This window comes from Triplophysa rosa, linkage group LG21, assembly GCF_024868665.1.
Source record: "Triplophysa rosa linkage group LG21, Trosa_1v2, whole genome shotgun sequence".
Lineage (NCBI taxonomy): Eukaryota > Metazoa > Chordata > Actinopteri > Cypriniformes > Nemacheilidae > Triplophysa > Triplophysa rosa.
In genome coordinates this window covers 13,022,757-13,044,740 of record NC_079910.1, presented here as the reverse complement: position 1 = coordinate 13,044,740, position 21,984 = coordinate 13,022,757, and the positions used below count along the sequence as shown (strand labels likewise).

The window sequence follows — 21,984 nt, the reverse complement described above, 5'->3', positions numbered from 1 at the left end:
CTCTCTCTCTCTCTCTCTCTCTCTCTCTCTCTCTGTCTCTGTCTCTGTGTGTGCGTGCGTGCGTGCGCGCGCGTGCATGTATTTTGAAGGAGTCAAAACCAGTGATAACAGCTCTATAGCTGGGTCTGTGTCACATGGCTCAGGGTCTATGTCATTTTCTCCGATCATGTCTGTGCACGTGTCGGTCTGTCTTTTCCCACACTTGTCATGTTTTCCCACTGAATCATTCTTTCCTCACATGGCAGGGTGTTGTTTGGCAGTAATTCTCAACACTTGCTTTATGCTGTGCTTACGTAAGATTATTAACATATCACTCACAGTTTCTACACAAATACTTTAAACACCTGAATGATTATTTGTACAAGGAAATGTATTGCGCAAAATGTCATTTTAAGCGTGAAGATGTGAAAACATACCACAAGTTAAAGAACTCCTAAGTCTAGAAAGACCGTTTATTGAAACCATGATGGCGGGCCTTAAGTCTGCTTCCTGGATTTTAAGCCATGAATGTTTTAGTAAAGATCTGAATGTTTTTAATGCGTTGTATTTTTCATGACGGGTCATTGGTAATCATTCTCCTCTTCAAATCAAACTTATTATCTGTCATGCCGAGGTGATGGGATGAATGCAGGATGAATTTTTATTTTTTTAAAGATGCACATAAAATGTAGGTTGTATATAACTAAACAGATTTCCAGTCTTAATAAAGTCTGAAAAAACTAACTTCTATTTTCTTCATAAGGTCTACCATTATCATTTCAATCCAATTTATTATATGACACATTGTTAATTTTATTTCTCTGAATTTTATATTAAATAACAGATTACTATTGGAAATTGTGGTAAATTTTGGCGTGGGGAATAAATCTGATGGGTTGCCTCATAACATGTATGCTGAAGGAGTTCCCGTGAAGCAGAAGTTGCCATCGTCTTTGCTTCAGTGTTTGTGATGTATTTCCGCGTAACAGGAATATTGAACTAGAAAAAATAAAGGGCGTGGCTCATGTTTTCCACTGCAAATTTATTGGATCTATAGGAGAGCGGGCGTTTCATTCAGGACTTTGTTACAGATCGACAACTGTTGGGGAGGAGTTAACAGATGTTCTGCCCAAGCTGTCAAACTGAAAGTTTTCAGATTTTGACTAAAGATTACAGAGACTTTTTATGGATTGACTTACACAGATTGTAACAAAACGGTTCACCGCAAACCTAGTATTGTGGGCTAATAAAGATTTCATGGGTACTTTAATGCTGTTATGGTTAGTGGGGGTTTAGGGTTAGTTTACAGCTGACCCTAAGAATGTTAAGGGTTTTTATTTGTGCTTGTTCTCTGTGAGATCCGGCCTCTTTCCAGCTGCGGAACGTCAGATACATTTATTACATTCGCATTATATATATATATCCCTGAACAAACAACGGTCCTTATTTTCCAGTTCATTTTCCCAGGCTCTTGTACACACACATCCATCTATCCACAGGGTCTCAGGATTAGGCAAAAAAAAGTATAACCAATAAGATATTTACCAGTGAAAGATCTTCATATCATCATATATGCCGGTTTCGATAGAATAAGTTATCCAGTGTCATTTGTATTTCGAAGGATCGGTTAAAATGCTGTCGAAAATATGTGACACAGATACCACCACACTTCCTATGAGTGTTTGTGGAGGTTTGGCTGTACACAAGAGGGCAGAAGTAGGTTTTAAATTAAAATAGTTTGTAGTTTGCTTCAAAATTAATAATGCTAAGTGTTTTGTGTGCAAGTTATGTTCAAGGTATGAGCTGTCCTCAGTTTTAAACACTGTGTCTGTGTATGAGACTGTGAGACAGAAATGCCTCTCTGAGGCTGATGATGAAGGTGTTCTGACTATGTGTGTGCGTGCGTGTGTGGGAAGGGTAAACCCTACGGTATGGGGACAAAATGTCCCCACAAAGATGGCAATAATTAAAACTAATAGGGTTAGGGGTAGGGAATATGATATACAGTTTGTACAGTATAAAAACAATTGCGTCTATGGAATGTCCCCATAAAACATGGAAACCCAACATGTGTGTGTGTGTGTGTGTGTGAGAGAGAGAGAGAGAGAGAGAGAGAGAGAGAGAGAGAGAGAGAGAGAGAGAGAGAGACAGATCTGAATGTACTGAGAGATTAGAGGTGTGTGATTTATTATGTGTGTGTTATGCTGTATTCTTGTGTTCATTACAGGATTGTACTCATCTGCGCCAAAAGATCTTTGTGTGCTGCCTTCTCAGTGCTGCCGTATGGAGAGAGTTTCCACATCAGGTACTGAACACACACACATATATTATACTTCAATGAAAGGTCATTGGCTTTGGTTGAATATTGTGAGGATGAGTTGGTGAAGAACGGTTTGGTGCCAAGTACACCAGAAATTTACAATGGCAACCATAGAGTCAGTATAGATTGACTGAAATAAAGAATAACCGATACAAATATTTGTTTATTTCTTGTGCAGTGCAATAAAAGGGGAGTTTAGATGATATTTTATGTTATTTATGTATTTATTGGCATCTATTTATATTCTCTTGGTGTGTTTTTATATGGCTATTATGCTGCATACAAATTGCCGTAATGGATTTTAATGATGCTTGAACCCTCGTCAAAATATCTGGTCACACTTTATTTTAAGGTCCAATTTTCGCTATTAACAAACCATTAACTACGACTTTTGTCTCAATAAACTCCTAATTTGTTGCTTATTAATAGTTAGTGAGGTGGTTGTTAAATTAAGGTATTGGGTGGGATTAGGGATGTAGAATATGGTCATGCAGAATATGTGCTATATAAGTGCTAATAAACAGCCGATAATACTTATATTACTAATAATATGCATGCTAATAAGCAACTTGTTAATAGTGAGAATTGGTCCCTATACTAAAGTGTCACCCGGATTTGTTCCAAATCTGTATACTTTTTTTGGGTCACACTTTATTTTAAGGTCCAATTTTCGCTATTAACAAACCATTAACTACGACTTTTGTCTCAATAAACTCCTAATTTGGTGCTTATTAATAGTTAGTAAGGTAGTTATAGGTTAAGGTATTGGGTGAGATTAGGGATGTAGAGTATGGTCATGCAGAATATGTGCTATATAAGTGCTAATAAACAGCCGATAATACTTATATTACTAATAATATGCATGCTAATAAGCAACTTGTTAATAGTGAGAATTGGTCCCTGTATTAAAGTGTTACCAAATATCTTTGCAGCATCCCAGTTTGTCTGCTTATACTATGCCATACAAGTACGTACTGTTTTTGTTATAGGAAAGTTTATACATTTTAGTGCGTAGCAAAAAGTGTGTAAGTCCTGGGACATACTAACATGCAAAGGAGGTGACCATTGCTTCACAGATGCACTAGTTAATAATCACACATATCAAAATACACTCAAACATTGCATTTAATCTTGTCTTCATTTTTTATTTCTTATGTCATGTTTACTATGTAGTTTCAATTATAAACTAATTGAAGCACCAGTTACTTAAGAGTATGCATAGATCAGCACTTAGTTTTCACCAGAAACAGTAGACTATACGGGTACTTTAAAAATGATACTCAGTTCAGAGCCTGTGGCCATGTGGACAGTGCTCCAGACATTTAGCACATATAGCACGGGTGACCCGAGTTTGATTCCCGGCTTGAGGTCCTTTCCCGATCCTCCTGCCCTCTCTCCTCCCCATCGCTTCCTGTCTGTATCAACTGTCCTATCCAAAAATGGAAAATCCCCCCCCAAAATGTTTACCCAATTCAACATACTACGACTAGGGACATATTAGTTCTAATTTTGAATACTATTTAGGACTGAATAGTTTGTGATTTGGATGCAGGGTTAGTTGCAACAGCAATACACAATAAAGTGCAATATAAATGCCTCATTCATTCAGTTTCAGCAATTCACTAGTTGCACAAGATAGCGCCGGCGAGCTTTTGGGACGCCAGGGTCGGCAGACAAATGTATGAGAAAAGGGGGATTTTTGCCAGCAAATATGGGTGATTTTTAAGATTAAAAAAAGAATAAAGTAATTTATAAGCGATATGACAGATCCTCTTTGCATTGCTGAGCACTTCATTAAGCCAAAACAACTCAATAGTGTTATACGACCGGAAATTAATCTGCCGATCCTGGCGTCGCAGAAGCTCACCGGCGCCATCTTGTGCAACTAGCCCATTATTATCCCAATCCCAGAATGCAATGTGAAAAAATCAATTCAACACCTGAAAGTATTAATAGCATTTTTGCAAAATGCTTATGTTAAACTTTGAGTCTCCAGCGTGTTTATTGTGTGGTACACTGTTTGTTTGCGACTTGGTGTCTATGCAGAGTGTTGAATCTGTAAGATCTACATTTCAGTTATGATGTAATTTCAGATGATTACATTTCGGCATTATACAGTAAGGTAGCTCCCTACGAGTTGATAAATCATATACCTAGAAATGCTCTATACTGTACATCGCTTTGAATAAATGCATCTGTCAAATGCATAACATTTTACATTGAATGCTCAGTTCATGAGGTCTTACTGCTCTTCTCTGGGGATTTGGATGGAGGGTGGGTTTCAGGACAAATATGGCCAGATGGAATGTTTCCCACATCCCTGAGATGGCATGACACCATCAACAACCCCCCTCCCTTCATGCAGAAAATACTGGAACATGGAAACAGACCTTGGGAAAATCTTTTTTCCCTCTCTTTCATACTTCCCCTCCTTTTCTGGTGTATGTCCATAAATAGATAAAACGAAAGGGGAAATTGCATAGCCATTTACGCAAACAGGCTGAAAGTATAGATAGGAGATGCAAGGGTGTCCGTGCTTATAACACACACAGTTTCTCACAGCTCGTTTCAGTCAGGAGAGAAAAGAGAAAGGTTTGGATACCTGTATTTTTAGTCAACTGTGAATGGACTGTCACGGAGTCACAAATGAGTACAATTTAGTCAAAAATGACATCAATAACTCTCTCTCTTTCTTCTCAGTGACCCTCTATTGGACGGCCAGCGTCGGAGACACTCTTCTGGCGGGATATCCACCACACTAGAGATGTTTCCTGACCTGGAGGAGGTGGAGCTGGGCGTGTACGGCAGGGTAAGCACTCTCGCTTCACCTGTCAATCATTCTGTCAGAGATTGTCAGCGGGCCCAACATCTCCTCACAAAGAGACTGTCAGGATGTCTCAGGCTGACTGACGGGTGGTTATGATCTTATTTGTTGTGTAGACGGTGTCGTACGCGCAGTTCCTGTACCCCACAAACGCTCTGGCCCGTCACAAGCCCTCGGTGGATCTCACTCTACCCGTGCCCTTTTCCAGAAACAGCATCCCTCGCAGTTATCCACCCTCCCGCCTTAACAGCGCTGTGGGCCTGGACCTGGGTATGTCACACACTGACACATACAGCTATACTTATAAAAACCTCTAGTAGACTTCTAGAAGCGTGTGTAATAATAACTGATGGGGGCTTAATAAAGCTTTTAATACTTCATTATTCACAGAGTGGGTTGGGATATTTCAATCAGCCTGGCAGCCACGGACATTATCACAGCGTCTCAGACGCAGATGTGTGCGAGAGTGTGTGTCATAATTACTAATGCTGCTATTTTAAGTATTTAAATAAGTATGTGAGTCACAAACACTGCTCTTTTAGGCTTTTGCGTACTGTATTTAGCAACCCTACATTAGCAGCGCATGTTTCAGCTGTTGTTCTGTTTGTGTGGCTGAATATAGCTCTAATGGGTCTAAACAGAACAATTATACTTTAGAAATGCATTTAAACGCTAAAAAAAGTTTTGTAATCTGTGGTTTGATAGGCTGATTTGTTTTATCTCTTTTCAAGGCCTTGAGGACAGCGATTATGACCCCAACCTGCTCAGCGACCCCCAGTGGCCGTGTGGGAAACATAAAAGAGTTCTCATCTTTGCATCATACATGGTGAGATGCTAAAACGAAACAGAAAACATGACAAATGAGATCCATTTATGTAATAGATTGAATGGGAATTCCTCTTGGTTTTTGTTTTGTCTCCTGCTTCTCAGATTTTGTTGTACTTTTAAACAATGCAATCTGCGCCGTGACTTCACACCTATACACATAATATGACAACGTAAAAAGGCGAATGTGTGAGAAACAGGGCTTATGAGAAACAACACTGAAAATTCCACTGTTGTGCATAACACCATGTCCCGACCAGACAAAAAAACATGAAAAATAGCAACAAATGACAAATACTCTAAATGTTTGTGTTAAAAGTATAATCGTCTTCCTTTTTATTTGGATTTGATGATGAAAGATTTCATGGGATTTGCAATCATAATTTGCTAAATATTTTCACTTTTCGCAGAGGGTTTGTGTTGTGAAATGCTGTGCACTGACCTACAGACACAGATAAACATAACATTTATTCAGCAAACACCTTTAATGTGTAGTCTTGAAATGTTCTTATAATCTATTCTATATTGTATGTCACTAATGTGAATCCTTATTATTTACCTCTCTCTCTCTCTCTCTCTCTCTCTGTCTCCCTCACACACACAGACTACAGTAATAGAGTACGTCAAACCATCGGATCTAAAGAAAGACATGAATGAGACTTTCAAGGGAAAATTCCCCCACATCAAGCTCACGCTGAGCAAAATCAGAAGGTACTGATGCAGACAAGGCAGAGACAGAAAGCTAGTGCCTTTTTTCTATTTTCATATGATGTTTCTCTATATCTGCTTTATTTACTGGGACCAGAGGCGTACAGTGCTTAAGTATTTTTACTCTATTCAAGTATATTTTTCAAGTATATCTGTACTTTATTTTATAGTTTTTACTTAGGAAAAACTTTACTTCACTACTTGAGTAAAAGTAATTAAGTATACGATTTTTTTATGTACCTAAGTATTAAGGTTTATCAAATGTACTGTAGTAAAACGTATTATATATGCTTTATAATAGTATGTAGTAAAGTAATGTTTTTTTCAAAGTAAAAACACAGTGAGGACTTATTAACTATATTGTTAAAAAACTATGATCACACGCATCACATGCCACAATACTTTAATATAAAGCAATAGAATAAAATGGCAACTCACTGGCATTGATGCAAGTGTGGATGGAGAGCACTTCATAACAAAAAAGCCATCATGAAATTTATCCAGATGAATGTTTTATGTCTTCCTGTCTCCATCATCAGCTTGAAGAGAGAAATTCGTTCAGTGGGGGAGGATTCTGGTCTGCAGCCGGTCACCATAGCGATGGCGTTTGTGTACTTCGAAAAGCTGGTTCTACAGGGGCATCTGAACAAGCAGAACAGGAAGCTGGTGACGGCCGCGTGCCTCCTGCTCGCCGCCAAGATCAGCAGTGACCTAAAGAAACAGGAAGTCAAACAGCTGATTGATGTGAGTGGGTTTTTTTTTTTTTGCATCTGTCAATAATCTCGATTTCGTGCTTCTTTGTGTCAAATGCAAAATTAATGTTTTTTCATTTTCAGTGATTTTTGTTCATAATTATTGTGTACGTTCGGTCATTCATTATTGAAAAACCCATTTCCATTAAGCATAAGGATTATTAACTAGCTCTCTCTATCTTTCTCTCCCTATAGAAATTAGAGGAGAGATTCCGGATAAGCCGTCGAGAGTTGATCGTGTTCGAGTTCACTGTACTGGTGGCTCTAGAAATGGCGCTTTACCTGCCGGAGAGTAAAGTCATGCCTCACTATCGCAGGCTGGTCCAGCAGACCTGATGTGTTCGATGAATCAGAGGCTTGGACGGATGTGAATATGGTGTGATTGAGTGGATGTCTGTGGGTTGACATTGCAGTTTCAGGTGTCAGAGGCAACGCACATCACAACACTCTGTTGAAGATCTATGATCTACTTGATGCTTTTTTAAGCGGTCAGGCCAGTGTTAACTCACTTTTTGTGACCGCCATGGGAAAATGGCTGAGGAAATCTTTTTTTGGTTACAAATTTCATTTAAAACAATCGAATGAAAAGTTTCAAGCTTCAGTTTTTTTAGCATACTTGTTTATAACATACAGTATCTATTTATCCTAAATAACATTATTTAATGTAGATCTCTTCTTTTGTATCATTTTAGACCTATCGTTCACTGTATCACGAAAGCACTTTCAAACCGTAGTTTGTATCTAAACATTATGCAGTAATACAGGAATCATTAGCGAAGGTTTTGTCACGTGAATATGCACTTTTTTTTCGTAGCGTACTTCCACAGCATTAACCTAGCGTAGTATTGAAAGCAAATCTCTTCACGTTTTTGACAGCCGTATTGTTTGGACCGCACTTTATTGGACAGAGTGCTCTATATTAGAGCTCATTTCTGAAAAGCACGCTGGCAGTGCTGCTGTGTTGTATTTTTAAAATAGAGCTTTGACAGCGATTATTATTCCAGGTTTATGACATGCTTCTAAAAGGTGTTATAAGGCTGCACAAGCTTTATGGCTTTGATTAAAGGAATGGTTTACCTAACAATGAAAATTTAGTTATTATTGGTTCATTCTTTACCTTAATTTGCTGTTTGTTTATAGAATTCAAAAGAATATTTTTGGAGAATCTTTATGCAATGACAGTATACAAGGAGCGTGTGTGCATTGTTGACATCACACACAGGGCCAAGTAGACATGTGACGGTATTTATTTTTATGTCACAACGATCGCGGAATACTGTACTATTACGGTGTCGATTTTTTTTTGGACAAAAACAGGTTAAGAAACATCTCTGTTCTTCTCTTAATAATACATTTCAAGACGTTTTTTAAATAATTACAAATAAATAACAATGTATAAAGTAACCAAATAAATGCAAAAGAACATAACTGTAAAGAACAATAATATAGATTCAGAACATCTTAAACCTATATTTTTTGGGCTGGTGTGTTTTAGTCCAGATAAATATTTATAATATTTGACTTCTGTTTTACGATAACAGAATCCATGCTTTACTCACTTTCATATAATGGATATTGTATTAATATTTGAAGCCCCAAACATTTTCATTCTGTCTCTATTAAATTTGTTGATGGAAAAGAAGCTAATGTGCATTCTTGAAATCTAAACAATTCTGGTAATAAGGTACTTATTGACAGTATTTTAAACTGTGCGTGTTAATAATAATGTGTTCATTATCGCGATGTATTGCATTATTGAAAACCGACACATGTCTACTGCCAAGTTTGAATTTATAGGAAATTAAGATTTGGCCTGTTCCTCACATACATCTTTTGTATGCTTTCAAAAGACCTGCAATATGGAGCATGACTTAAATAGTGCTTTTCTGGTGTTTTTTTGTTCACCATGAACTGTGTGGGGAAAAAATCTTATATTCTTTTGTGTTTCATGGAGAAAAAGTAGAGTAGAGTTTTCATTTATAGGTAAACTGCTTGTATATAGTTAATCAAAAGGCAACTGTTTGTTTGTCGCCTGCATCCAGAAAGATATTTATATTGGCCTCTTTAACCTATAGACATGACATCTCTGTGTACTCTGTGATGGGACATATAACCAGACAGTGTTACCCATTGAATTACACTCTGTTGATGTTGAACAGGGTTTTCCTTGCACCCCCTACGATCTATGCAATACTTCACATGAGATTATTTTCCCATTTAATCACAGAACATATCACAGCCAATTCTAATAGTTTATATGTGGGAACAATCTTGTTTTGTGTGATATTATGTAGCCGGCAGAAAAACTGTTGTTGTGAAAGAGTCATGTGGTATAGTCATAGCTTTAGGGACTTTTTTCCTTTATAAAATGATGTATTTTATACACTTGTCACTCAATATATTTGAATCCACATACTGTATCTATACATACCTGTATTATGGGCTGTTATTGTTGTCCACAGTTTATGTTATATTTTATGATTGTATTGTATTGTTTTATGTTATGTGTCCTCTTTGTTGAGATACTGTGACCTTGAGCGGTCAAAACTAAGACATTTGCACATTTTTGAAGCAGTCTGATGTGTGCATGCAGTGTTGGTTTTGTTAACTGTGGGTTGCAGCTGCCATCTACAGGAAACCTTTTGCAACCACAGTGTGTCAGTATGAAAGTTGAATGGAATTTTGTTACACATGGATTGGACAGTTTTGATTTTTGATGACTATGTTGTGCGTGCATGTTCAAGAGTCCCTTAGTTAACTAAGACTGCATGTATACACTACAGTTTAAAAGTTCAGGGTCACTTCACTTAAAATGTTTCTCATGATCTTAAAAACCTTTTGATCCAAAGCAGTGGTACTCAACAGGGGGCCCCAGCTGACTTCCAAGGGTTCCTTAAAATTAGACAAAATGAGCAATGAAATACATTTTTAAGAACTAAAAAACAAGATATTTCAAATCAAATCCCTTTATTGTCACTCAACCATATACACAAGTGCAACAGTAGGTGAAAAACTTGGGTGCAGTTCCGACCAACATGGCATTATGACAGATATGAGACCGAATTGTAGATTACAAGTAACAAAGAATTACAATACATTATAGTAGACATTTTCTTGTACACATTTACACAGTAAACATTTGTTTAACCATAGTATAACTTATTATTATTATTTCTTATTAATTGACCGTTTATATGATGAATAAACGTTTCCAGTTAATGTACCCTCTTAAAAATAAAGGTGCTTAAAAGGTTCTTCACAGCGATGCCATAAAAGAACCATGTTTGGCTCCACGTAGAACCATTCAGTCAAAGGTTCTCTAAACATCTCTTTGAAGCATCTCTTTCTTACCTTTTTCTAATCTGAAGAACGTTTTTCCCAACCTTTATGTGAAACGAAAAGGTTCTTCGGATGTTAAAAGTTCTTATGTAACTATTTAGACAAAAAAAAGGTTCTTCTATGGCATTGTGAAGCACCTTTATTTTTAAAAGTGTAAAGATATAAAATCTTTTATTTTGTAGAAATTATGTTTTTGTGAGTGGGAGGGGGTCTGTGAAAATCGTTAAAAACAATGGGGGGCTTTAGGGGGAAAAAACGTTTTGAGGACACCTGATTTAAAAGCATATGCTTAAGTATTTTAAATTACCTTTATTGGCAAAAATGTAATTGTTCTTTCTATACTAAATTTCATTTATGATACGTTTTGATTGGCTGAATGCCCAGCATAGATGAGAATTTGATAAATTGCAAAGAGAACATTTCTACAAATTCTAGGCAAAGTGTTGCTACTTAGAAAATACTATTTTTTTAACATTGTTCCCAAAGTTACATTATGAATAAAGAATGAGTCACTGACCCTAAACTTCTGAATGGTAGTATAATACATACCATATATATATATATATATATATATATATATAAACATTCAATTAAAGTGCCTGTTAGTTTTTGTAATCAATGATTTGGTAAAGGAAAAAGTTGGAAGAAACAGTACTTCGTTCTTTACACTGTGATATTTCTATAACCTCTGATGCCCCGCACATGTGTCTTGTTTAATATGTTTATTGTAAAAATGTGCTCTTAAGAACATAAACCAGCTGTTAAAACAGGGAAAATATACTGACTGAATAAATCCTGTCACCTGTAGCCAATCAATATGTCGTTTGATTATCAGTTTGTTCAACTGTCATGCACATTAACCCTCAATCTCTCCTTGTGGTCAATATGACCCCAATCAAAAAAATGGTTCCCTTCATCTCAGTGGAATAAGATTTTGTTACTTTTCTACATTTCCTATCTTTATTCACATAAAAAACTGGGTTTGATTCGGTTGTTCTGAAGGTATGTAAAAACAAAATGCATTAATCTGGTATTTGGGGTCAATATGACCCCAATTGAAAATCAATGGGAAATGCGAAAAAAATTCAAATTTTCATTTGTAAAACAAATAAATTCAATAAATCCGGCATAAATCTGAAAATTTCCATACAGCAATGAAGGCCTGGTACTAGAGCACATATGCTATGTAGAAAAGGCATGTTCACGCGTGTGCGCACACACACACACTTGTATATGTGGTTTACGAGGACTCTCCATAGACGTAATGATTTGTATACTGTACAAACTGTATATTCTATTCCCTAACCGTATCCCTAAACCTTACCATCACAGAAATCTTTTGGCATTTTTTTTTTCTTTTTAAAATATCATCAGTTAGTATGTTTTTTGCGATTTAGTTTACAAGGACACAGGAAGTGTGTTTACGTTGTTATACACATGTTATCACACACATTTGTAAACCATGTATACAAGCACACGCACACACGTGTGCACACACCCACACACACACCTCCACAAAATCACAAAGCTGACAATTCAAAATGCACTTACACTCTCTCATACACACACACCTACACAGGGGCCAGGGAGATCTTCAGCAGCACGATTTACAAAGCTGAGGTTTAAAAATGCATCAAAAACTACAAAAATTCGGCTATTTGAAAGAATATTTATTTTTAATCTCTTTTCTAACGTTTACTGTATATACATAAATTCACTAAATGTATCACAAAAGTTGTGATATGAGCATTTGGCCACAAAAAAAATATTTTATTACTGTAATCCTTTTAGCTTAATCTCTAATCAGCAGATGGCAGAATTCTACACCTAGGACCTAGATCAATATCCAGAAAAAACGTTGGATAATCATTTAAGTGATTTTTTTTCATAAAAATGTAACGTTATAGTTGAGGAATTTTGTGGTAAATAGGTATGAAAGTGCATCATATCTCCCAAAACACAGCATTAATGTATAAATGAGAAGTAAACAAAAAAATGATATATTATTTGTATTATTAAAAATGTATATATTTTTTACAATTACTTCATCAATTGTTATATACCAGTAGTGTAAACAGGAAACGATGACCATATGAGGGTTAAAAGAATTCAGTGTATTCAGTGACAATAAACTTTATTTACTATAAGAATAAATTATACAAAATATATAAAAATACAGTATATACACAATTAAATAACATTTTGGTTTTAAAGAACACTCATTTATTATAGCAAAGTAGAAAAACATTTTGAACATGTATTGCATTTTGGAATTCAATACAAGCATTTACAATCATTCATATACATACATATATATATATATATATATATATATATATATTCAAACTCATTGATTACCAGACTTATTTACAATGGCAAATAATTAGACATGTTTTCTTTTCATATTTCTGATGCATGTGCAGGCTATTGAGACATTGACTGGCTTTTCAACCCATATAATGTTGGTTCGTTCACAGCTCTGTCTGAATAACATGTTGACTGATTGCACAATTTGCACTGTTTTCGCATCAAATTTTGCACAGTCTGAATTCTCACATATAGCTTCATAATAATATTTGGGAATCCTCTCCGAATTTATTCGTCTTCTGTGGAGATGAGGTAAGAGTTCATGTTGTTATTAAAACAGAAAGGAATATTGTACACTTTCATAATTGAAAATCTGTATTGTTATTCGTGTAATATTGTAACATTAAGTTTCTAGAAATGCTTTTGGACCCCACTGTATGTTATTTGTCAGTCAATACAGAACATAATGCAGTGTTTTATAGTGCAATATTTTATACATGTGCAATAAATATTCTTTCATGGGATGATACAAAATACACACATTACATGTCACTAGTAACTTTAGTTCACCATCATTTACTTGCCCTCAAGTTGTTCCAAACCAATATACATTTCTATGTTCTGTTAAAGTAGTTCACTTCAAAATAAATCCCCATTGACTAGGAATATTAACTGTGTTAATTACTATGGAAAGTTAACGGGAGCTTATTTTTAAGTGAACTACTCAATATTTTGAAGAATGTGGGAAAACAAAAATTTCTGGGGCACCTTTGAGTCTTTGTATAGTTTTCCTGCTATGGTAGTCAATAGTGCCCCAGAACTGTTTGGTTACAAACATTCTTCCAAATATCTTCTTGGTGTTCAACGAAAAATGTATACGGGTTTGGAACAACTTGAGGGTAAGTAAATGATGACAGAATTTTCATATTTGGGTTAACAAAATATGGATTTCACTTACTCATATGTCCACGAGGGAACTGCATCATGTGAGATGTGTCTGTTCAATCCAGGGATATTCAAATGATTAAATTTTTCATTGTAACGATCTAAGACTGCTCGTTGTTGTTTATCGTTGCAAGGGTGGTTGCAGTCGGAGCAGTCCACATGAGGAGAAGGAAAACCGCAAACAGACACGACAACAGAAAGAGCCACCTGAATAAAGCAAAGCACCTGTTAGTGGGCACATTCATACTACTTATCAGTACAAGGCTATAATTTACAATTTTATCATATATTATGACACATTATATTTTGTGTCATTTGTTTAAACTCGACGGTTAAACTGCAATTCGGAGACAAAAGCCTATATTGAGCTTCTTGGACAGAGAATTCAATGTTGTTTCTACTATATGCAGATTTTTCATACTCACCAACAGCACGTGAATATTCATCCTTCAAAGCGTTCAGTGTTATCAGCCCAGAAACTTGTGCATCCACTGTCCCGCAAGAATACAGGTACGGTGTGCTTCCGAATGACATTTATACCTTTTAGAGCATGCTGTCAAAGGTTTTACAATGACGTAGGCCACCAACCTCTTTCCTACATGACAAATTTGCATGGAACAAACAGCGGTGGAGGGAATTCCTACTCTATTTTCCATAAAGATGCAGTTACCTGTGGCCATTCAGGTGTGGGCATGGACATTCTTTTTCTCTGGGTGTAGTGAGTGTGACACAATCACACACAACGAGCACATGAAAACAAAGCGCAAATGCAATGCGATGGTGACAGTGATGATGTAGGCCACAACACTGTGGGGTCTTAGAAATGCATAAAAAAGCAGATTGGATGTGTGTGATTTTTGTCTATCACAACTGAGGGATGTGTGGTGGGCTACTCTTGGTAAAAAAAATCCAGGGCCACTTTTTAGTCCGAACCGCCCCCGAGAAGAACCGTTAACTCGGAGAAGAACCTATTCAACAAATTGTTTATTTAATACAATCAATGTACAATAAAATTATTTTTTTATATTTTTTGTAAAGTAAAATTACACGTTTTTCTGTTATTTTACATCCAACTTGTAAATGCAGTTTATTTCTGTAATGTATTATTAGCCTATAGCTTTTTAAAAAAATACATAAAATTCTGTAAAATAAAACTATATTATATTGTATACACAATTAAATTATATCTATTTTACTGTGTGTGTGTGTGCGTGCGTGCATGCGTGTGTGTGTACCCACCTAAATATATTTTGTGAAAAATTTGTACCCAAAGCTGAGCAGAATCTGACGAATCCAAGCAAAACCTCCCGTTGGGGATGTCCTCATTGGGGGAAAAAATATATATATATGAAATGGTTATTTTCAAAAATTGAAAAAAATGTTTATGGTTAGACTGTAGATAAGGTTTGTATAAAACAAAAAGCTGTTTTCTTATAATGGATTCTAGGGGGAAAAACGCTTAACTCGACATTTTTCACTTTATCTGTGGAATAAGGGCTCGTTCTTGTGACATCAGCTATTGGTTTGACAGAATTTTGGGTTTTCCGGGTCGTTGGTTAGCCACGTTAAACTATGTTAAGCATTAAGTCCCCATTACCCTATTCGGCTCCTCTCGAGCGCAGATTCATGTTTACAAGACACTGCTTTTTTCAGTCAATATACTGGCATGTTCCCCCTTCGTGAACAACAACTTTTGCTACACAATAAAAACGCTGTGTGGTTTCATGGTTTGATCTATTTGAACAACCATAAATGACACAAAACAGGCATTTTAAGTTTGTGAAACTGAATTTCTATGTAGAAAATCACTTTCTGGCCTCCATCTTCACTTCACGCGCATCATCAGAACCACATGACTCCAAAAAACGAGTTGTTTTCCCGGATCCGTGTAGATGCAGATCGCTTTGACAACACTGTTGTGTGTACATGAAACTTTTCAAAAAAGCAAACTTTCATTTTTCATCGTGTCAATGTGGCCTCAATAATCATAACGATACATTTACATCTCTCATAGAAAAAGATATAACTTCAACATGCTAAATAATGTAACAGAAGGAATAAACAGCCCTTGCAGCCCACACATCAACCTACATGACTTCTGCAGAAAATGAAAGCCCTTGTGGTAGAAACTGCCTTATGTCTGTTTATTGTATAATTATATGATTTGTTTATAATACTGTGAAAAGGTCACGTTTACGGTGTGCATGTCATCATCCACTACCTATGAACCATGCAGAAAGGGTGGCATTTATGCAGACGTCCCAATATGACCCTATAAATCCTTTTTAATGTTTATTTTCACATGGAATATGCAAAGTAACTGTTTAGACTGATCTGCAGTAGGCCAGAGCATGACTGACTTGTTATTTAATGACAAAACAAGGTCATCAATGGGATTCCCTCATAGTGGAATATTTTTTACCATAAAATGTAAATGAAGTGAAGAAGAGGAAATTCCAGTTTATGTTAGAAGCATTTAGAATAATGTTTCACAGGGAATGTCGGACATTTTTTCCTACATTTTCCTACATTTGTACTTTGTTACACAATAAAAATCTTACACAACATCAGTTTATTGTGAACACATTTTAACACAGTATCCACCTGTAATTACACCAGACCATAGAACAATACAACAATAAACAAATGCAGAAGTATTTATTTGTGGTTATCATCAATGTTTATGAGCAGATTAATGCACAACTGGCCAGAGGTGGGTAGTAACGCGCTACATTTACTTCGTTACATTTACTTGAGTAACATTTTGGAAAATATGTACTTTTTAAGTAAAATTAAAAGTGTGTACTTTTACTCTTACTTGAGTAAATTTCTCATAGAAAATCTGTACTTTTACTTCGTTACATAACTTACATTGCGTGACGTTCCTTCGATCCTTCATTTTAAAATATGCTTTTTAAAACGCGTTGTTTATTTCAAGGTTGTCGTCTCTTTTTACGGGCATTCCCGAGTGATCGATTCTTTTGAGTCGATTAATTTGAAAGCATTAATTGAACAATGGACAAAACCATTTGAATAAGCTAATGAATCAGTTCAAATGATTTGTTCAGTTCGCAGCACGATCTGAATCATCTGAAGCAGGATTACTCACTCCTCGTAGCGCGAAACTTAAGAACACGCAGAACACAAAGAGCGTTGGATGAAGTGGATATTAATCTATATCTATACAATCAAAACTGCAAATGTGTCATATTGTTTGCCAGCGATGATAAATGCCCGCCATATGCGCGCACCCGCGCGACCTGTTCGTCAGACACAGCAACATGCGCGTTACCTGTCAGACACAGAGACGTGGGCTTGCAGAAATATACATTTGAAGAACAGAAGGAAGAAAACATGTTGATGGGCGTGTGGTTCACTGTTTACTGTTTGTTTACAAGTAAGAGCGTTTCACAACACACACGTGACACAACACGAGAAAACACGAGCTTTGTTCAAAAGTGTGTATTTCATTTAAGAGAGCACTGCAGATGTTCTAGATCATCTTAGGAAATGCTCTGAGTTTAGTTCATGCTTTAGTTTGACATGGTCTATTATTCTAAATAAGTTGTGTAAACTACATTGACATCAGGACTAGATGAAATTTACAGAAATGCTTGTCTCTTCTGTGTTTGTCTATTCTTTAGTCTCTCTAGTATATTGCAAAGATATCCGCTTATGATAATTAAAAATATTGATTAAAATGTAATATTAAAACATTGGCGTTAATATTAATTTTATGTAGTAGGCCTATATAATCAGATACAAAGTAACTAAGTAACTAGCTACTTGAGTAGTTTTTTCATTGCATACTTTTTTACTTTTACTCAAGTAATTTTTTAAATAGTGACTTTTACTTTTACTTGAGTAACAATTTCTCAAGTTACTTGTACTTTTACTTGAGTAAAGATTTTGGCTACTCTACCCACCTCTGGAAATAGATTATTGATCTCTCAATGTTATGCCATTTTCCCGATACAGTCTGTAGTCTTAAATTAAAATGAAGATTTAATTTGCCCATTGGTTATTGTTTGATACATTTATGATGTATGTATAAAAATATGTTTAACTTCAGACATTGTTTATGTTTTTAACATATAATGTAACTCATCAGCAATATAGACATCACTAAAAAATTAGCTGAAACAACTTTTCATAGTCAAACAGTCAGGGAAAATCTATTTACTGTTTGGCTGTTTATTCTGACAGTCACTGGTTCAGTTATTGAAATTCATGACTTGATCCATCATATTTCCATGAGTCATGTTACGTGCAGCTAAAGTGAAGGGCTTTCCTGAGTTGAAGTTTTCACTGGCAAATTCATTCTCTCTATTGGCCCGAGGCAACATGGGATTGACATTTTCACTCATCTTAATAGACTGAAATACCTGAGAAACGTGGGTACTTCTAAAACTTCTAATCTCACCATTATATAATACAGTATATAAATATTCTTATATGTTGCCTAAATTACACTTAATAAAATTGAAAATGGATCATAATACATCACACAAAACGTTCATTCTAAAAGTTTTCTTTATGAATTAAGCTCATTTAAAAAGAGAATTCACACTTTCTCTGTTTTTTTCTCACACACACCATATGCAAAACACCCGCTACTGGCTTGCAAAGCATGCGGTATCATTTCATTAGTTTTAGTCTGTGGGAGTGGTATTGGTGCAACTTGTGGTTACTCTTGACCAGAGGTACTTCCGGTTTCTTTTAAGGGGTCTTACCCTGGAAAGCTTTTTAAACAGTATTGTCGTGGCTCCCATCTATTCAGGGCTCTTATTGGCTGTTTTTTCTTCATTATTTGGTCCAAGTCATCCATTTCAACAACATTTTTTAAATACTATTTTTGTTTTCTGATTAAATAAATAGATATGTTGGCAAAACTATATTTTTAGATAGATAGATTTATATAGATGGTTTTCTGTTATTGTGTTTTACGCATAAATAATTGGCAATATTTTGTTTGATTTGGGCACAGCATTTCTGTAAAATCAACTGTCTGTGAGATCATTTTTACAGATCTCCACCAAAAATTATTGAATCTTGTTATTACGTGGTTTGAACTAGGCTTAAAACATTTGAATACTTTCAGAAGTCTCTGTGCAAAAAATGTAAAATGTTTCAAAATATCTGGGCTTTTTCTGTATTTAAAAATCACAGTTCAAAATGTAATACAATGTTTCTGTCATTATTTACTCACCCTCAAATTGTTCCAAATCTGTATACATTTCTTTGTTCTGCTTAACACAAAGGAAGATATTTGGAAGAATGCTTGTAACCATGAACAAAATTACTTATGTTTATCTTCTCCCCCTCTTAGTCAGTTAGTTCGGATTAGTGATTATTGAACTGATTATCGCTCTAGGTGCATTAGGTGCATTAAGAGGAGACTGAATCATACCGCTTAGACAAAGTAAATTTAGTCAGTCTGCTTTTTCTGTCAAAGCTGCACGAGAATGGAATACTATTCCGACAACTATAAGAGATTTAAATACATATGCTTTATTTGGGGTTCAATTGAAGAATTGGTTAATCAGTACTCAAGATTTGTCAACACTAGAATCTTATATCGGCTAGCTATCCTATTGTTTGTATTTTGTTTGCATTGTTTTTAATTGATCCTATATTGTTTTCAATAGACTACTGTATGATTTGTAATGTGTAATTATTCAATTTTCTAGTATGTATTTTTAATTACATTTTCTTTAGGGTGACTTGTAACAACAGATTCTCAAGCAGAGTAAACATGCAGATGTTATTTTACCTCCGATCAACTAACACATCAAGTATTTATGGCCAGTTTGTGAGTCCTGTCCATAGCAATTCAATCATGTTTTTCATCTCTTAAGCAAGTAAGAAGCAACAAAATGATAATAAAACATTACACAACACACTATCAAAGGAAACAGTCTAATGATAAAAAGATCTGGAATAAATGTAGTAACCGACAGGCATCAATGGGTCATCTAATCAAGTAGGCCAGTAGCTCTGGAATATTTTCCTGTCATACAATTTCCTCTCCTCCACTTCATTTACATTTTATTGTAAGAATATCCCGCTGAGAGGGAATCCTTTTAATGGCATTGTTTTGTTTGCACATGCCCTTGCCATGGACTGACTGCAGATCAGTCAGTACTTTGCATATTCCTCATGAAAATAAACATTAAACCACACATTAACAAAACTCCATGACTCTTTTTTCTTTCTGAAACATTCTTTCCATTGGAGGAACCTACAGTTTCTTGTTTGTTGCTGGGATCTTAATATTGAACAATATGTCAAAACAATTATCAAACAGATTTATAGCACGTATAGTATGTTTTTTTTTGTGTAAACATTTGGTATTGTGATTGCAGTGTCTATACAGTATGTGGTCTGCAAAGAAAAAAAACTGCAAACCACCTCAGAAAAAAAGTTTCTATGGTCATTGTGGGATGATTCATTACATAAATGTCACCCTTTCTCTGTTCATAGGTAATGTGGACAGTTTCTACCACAAGGGCACTCACGATAACATTGGTATCAAACTCATATTCTGGAGAAGTCATGTAAGTTGAAGTGTGGGCTGCAAAGGCTGTGTATCCTTTATTCTGCTATATTATTTAACACGCTGGATAAATGTCTTTTTCTATTAGAGATCTGAATGTATTTTGTGAAGAAGAGTGTCATGATCCTGCCCTTCTTGTGGTTGTGTTTAGTTTGGAGTAACAGGATCATGACAGTCTCATGTCTTTTGTTTGTGTTTGGAAGCACATGGCCATTGTTTGATTATTTGTGCCATGTGCTCTCAAGTCTGTGTCTTAGCCCCGCCCCATTGTTTCCTTATTCATTATCCTGTTATCAGTTCAAGCCCTTCACCTGTTGCGCTCATTATGCCTCTTTTGTTCCTCTCCTATTTAATGCCCTTGTGTTTGCTGTCCTGTGCTGGATTGTTTGTCTACCTCGTCCCTGTCTGGTCTCTGTGACCCCGGTCTACCCATGTCAAGTCAAGTCAAGTCAAGTCTTGCTAACACTTTATTTTACGGTGCTCTTGCTACACGTTACATGTATTTACTATAGTATTTACTATAATTATTTATATGCATAATTACGTGTAATATTTATTTATAACTTAAAAATCAAAGGCAGCTTTTCAGTTGAATTCTTTTACAATCCATCTTTAACTACACACTTTTATTAAACACTATTTCACTCTTTTCTCTTTTGGTGTAACGCTTTATGTATGTATAAAATGCATTACAAAATAACTTTAATATTATTACAATGTTAACATAAAATCAATATATGAGCATGTATTCAATTCAGCAATGACTGATATTCCACACTTGTGAATTTGTGTCTTTTGCAAAATGTGAAGGAAAAATCTACACATTGCTGCAATCTACTGAAATCCAGTATTAATTAAGGCAAATTATGTGTTCTTTCGGTGTCCCATGTACTTGTTTACATTCAAGGTTTGCAGGGATGTATATTTATTTTTCTGTAATACTGGCAGAATTTTCTTTTAATCCCTTTATTCCCTTTTATCTGATTTCTGACCATGAGTAACCACAGTTTACATTACCAATACCACTCCCACGGGGAGCTCTCCAAGCCAGTATCTATCAATAGTGCTTTGCATATGGTGCAAAAAAAAAACAGTGGAAGAAAATACCCCAAAATATTTAAAAGATATATTCAGTTGCTATATAGTTACTATATTAACTATATTAAAAGTGTTCCCATACGGTATGTGATGACAATTTTTCCCCTTGGTCTACTTTATATAACATTTTGCCCCAGGGAAAGGAGGGACTTTTATATCCAAGTGCGGGGAAAGGCCTGTCTTATTTTTAATTAAAACAATTATTTATATTTATCCATTTTTATGATTAAACAAGAACAAGAAAAAAAATATATATCGTAACAACCTTTTAGACCAGAACAGAATACTTATGCTTAAAACGAGGCAGCGCACTCTGTTTCGGGGTTTCCTG

The 21,984-nt window shown here is 35.5% G+C and overlaps 1 protein-coding gene across 1 annotated transcript in view; it reads left to right on the top strand.

Moving 5' to 3' along the window:
- cables2b (Cdk5 and Abl enzyme substrate 2b) overlaps positions 1 to 11,581 on the top strand; it is a 24,357-nt gene extending 12,776 nt beyond the window's left edge. Inside the window, exons 3-9 of the mRNA XM_057363066.1 lie at positions 2,207 to 2,284; positions 5,000 to 5,108; positions 5,240 to 5,393; positions 5,855 to 5,949; positions 6,553 to 6,659; positions 7,196 to 7,400; positions 7,604 to 11,581. Of these exons, the coding sequence (XP_057219049.1) occupies positions 2,207 to 2,284; positions 5,000 to 5,108; positions 5,240 to 5,393; positions 5,855 to 5,949; positions 6,553 to 6,659; positions 7,196 to 7,400; positions 7,604 to 7,744 (889 nt within the window). The 3' untranslated portion in view covers positions 7,745 to 11,581. The remainder of the gene's footprint in view (positions 1 to 2,206; positions 2,285 to 4,999; positions 5,109 to 5,239; positions 5,394 to 5,854; positions 5,950 to 6,552; positions 6,660 to 7,195; positions 7,401 to 7,603) is intronic.
- Positions 11,582 to 21,984: the final 10,403 nt, after the last annotated feature.